This window comes from Dendronephthya gigantea, unplaced genomic scaffold, assembly GCF_004324835.1.
Source record: "Dendronephthya gigantea isolate DGI-Jeju-01 unplaced genomic scaffold, DenGig_1.0 000137F, whole genome shotgun sequence".
NCBI classification, from domain to species: domain Eukaryota; kingdom Metazoa; phylum Cnidaria; class Anthozoa; order Malacalcyonacea; family Nephtheidae; genus Dendronephthya; species Dendronephthya gigantea.
The window spans coordinates 187,226-189,086 of record NW_021163147.1 but is presented as its reverse complement, the minus strand read 5'-3'; the positions used below and the strand labels follow the sequence as shown (position 1 = coordinate 189,086).

At 35.3% G+C, this 1,861-nt stretch overlaps 1 protein-coding gene across 1 annotated transcript; it reads left to right on the top strand.

The window, feature by feature from the left end:
• Nucleotides 1-295: 295 nt before the first annotated feature.
• Nucleotides 296-1,641, top strand: LOC114536496. The gene is made up of 4 exons (XM_028557842.1): nucleotides 296-392; nucleotides 479-570; nucleotides 704-820; nucleotides 1,636-1,641. Exons 1-4 carry the CDS (start codon nucleotides 296-298, stop codon nucleotides 1,639-1,641), a joined length of 312 nt encoding a protein of 103 aa, XP_028413643.1.
• Nucleotides 1,642-1,861: the final 220 nt, after the last annotated feature.

Sequence of the window (1,861 nt, the reverse complement as noted above, 5' to 3'; positions counted from 1 at the left end):
TTTCCTTTCACAAAATGAAATCAGAATTGAAAAAGGATTCAAAGGTGAATGTTCAATCTTATTTAATATGTCATTTGTACAGCAAAATATATCAGGCTTTAATAAAAGAAGTTTTTACAAGACAGTTTGGTTTCTGCCAAATTAGATATATAATATAATACTGCACAGACTCATGTGTTATAAATTTTTAGATTGTTGCAGAATTGAGAAGATTTTGGCTGTTGCATCAAGCATAAAAGATACCTTCAAAGCCAACTTTCTCCAAATGAGCAACAAGATCATAATGCTTGCCAAAATGTCAAAGAAAGTAAAGTGCTATGAACAGATAGGGCAGTATCTCAAGTTGCTAGAAACTGACCCTAATTGTGACCAGGATGTTGAAAATTCAGATGGTAAGTCTATATATCAAATATTGTAGTCCATAGTCCATTCATCTATGACATATATCTGATATTAATTCTCTTTGACTTTGATATAGATAAAATATCAGATGTTGCCCTGGTAGTAGCTGCCCTGCTGTTGCAGAAGTCTGGTAAAAACGACCTAAGCAGCATCATCCAGTTCATCCCAGTAAGTTATTCCAGAAATGTTTTCACTATACTGTTTGCTTCTAGTACTTTTGTACAATTTTTACAACAGCATAAATTGGATTTATATTTATGACAGATGCTAAGCGAGACTCTTCCATTTCGATTCTTTGCAGGAAGGTTCGAATTTTGAAAAGGCTGCCAGTGAAACGCAAGAGATGCATCCAAAGATATTGGTCAAGGGAAGCATTGAGGACATTGGGGAAAAGGCTGTCGTAGCGGAGAGGATAGTGGTATGCAAAGTGCAAGGGATGTTGCTCGACGCAATTGTTGCGTATATGGCCGTGATGTATTGCTTTTATGTTCGAGTATCCAGTAGGATTAAGTCACTTTTGTTTATTCTTACAAAAATGTGTTCTGCACATCCATGATGGGAAAAAACTGCCTAGTTCAGTTTTAGACTTTATTAACAAATTGAACACTTTAGCTACCGTATGGTCTGATATTCATGTATACATGTATACAAACACATTGAACAACGCTTTAATAGAGGTATTTGTCGAACAGTGTTTTGGCAGCGGTTCTAACTTGTCTTTATATCCCTTCTCCAACTAAAAGCATTTTGTTTAGCCCCTGGGAACGTTATCTTTATTAGTTTATTTACCTGCCGGGAATTCAATTATTACAGTTGCATATAGAGAAAGGTAAAGGCTTTGACCAAATTGATCATAAATATCCGATGTTGGACAAGTCGTTGAAAAGTCATCAATTGCAAATCAACGAAAGTTTGTTGAACGAATACGAAAAATTGAACCGCTCTTGAAAATTGAACCGTTTTTGTGCTACGAACCATCTACACCGCACTACTAGACGTTTTTGGCAAGCTATATTTAAGTGTCACTTGGACTACACAAACGATAATATAAATAAAGATTTAACTTATATATTAATTTTTCTTCTAAGGTTCATACTAATTTCACAATGCTTAGGCCCTAATATGGAGTCATTTTCGCTGGCAACAGCATTCACTGTGGCTCAGTTGCTGAGGAATGTTCTCAATCCTGACGTTTCGAAATCATATGCGTCTATTTATTTCATTATCCAATAGGATTAGAAATTGGTCAATTCGAAACCGAAAGTAAGGAGTTTTTCAAGGAGTTTTTCAAATATTTGATGAACTCCGTAAGCAAACCAATAAATTTGAGCAAATGAGTTAGCTGATATTTTTCGGAATATTGCCCCGACTGTAAAAGCTATACTTTTACAAGTTGTATTTGTTATATGTTATATGTTTATGTAACTCGTGGGCCGAGTTACAAGAACGGGTGACCGTC

Coding starts and splice junctions, on each gene's coding strand:
- LOC114536496 (XM_028557842.1), top strand. CDS start 296: ATGTCAAAGAAAGTAAAGTGCTATGAACAGATAGGGCAGTATCTCAAG. Junction 393..478: donor GGATGTTGAAAATTCAGATG/GTAAGTCTATAT, acceptor ACTTTGATATAG/ATAAAATATCAGATGTTGCC. Junction 571..703: donor GCATCATCCAGTTCATCCCA/GTAAGTTATTCC, acceptor GATTCTTTGCAG/GAAGGTTCGAATTTTGAAAA.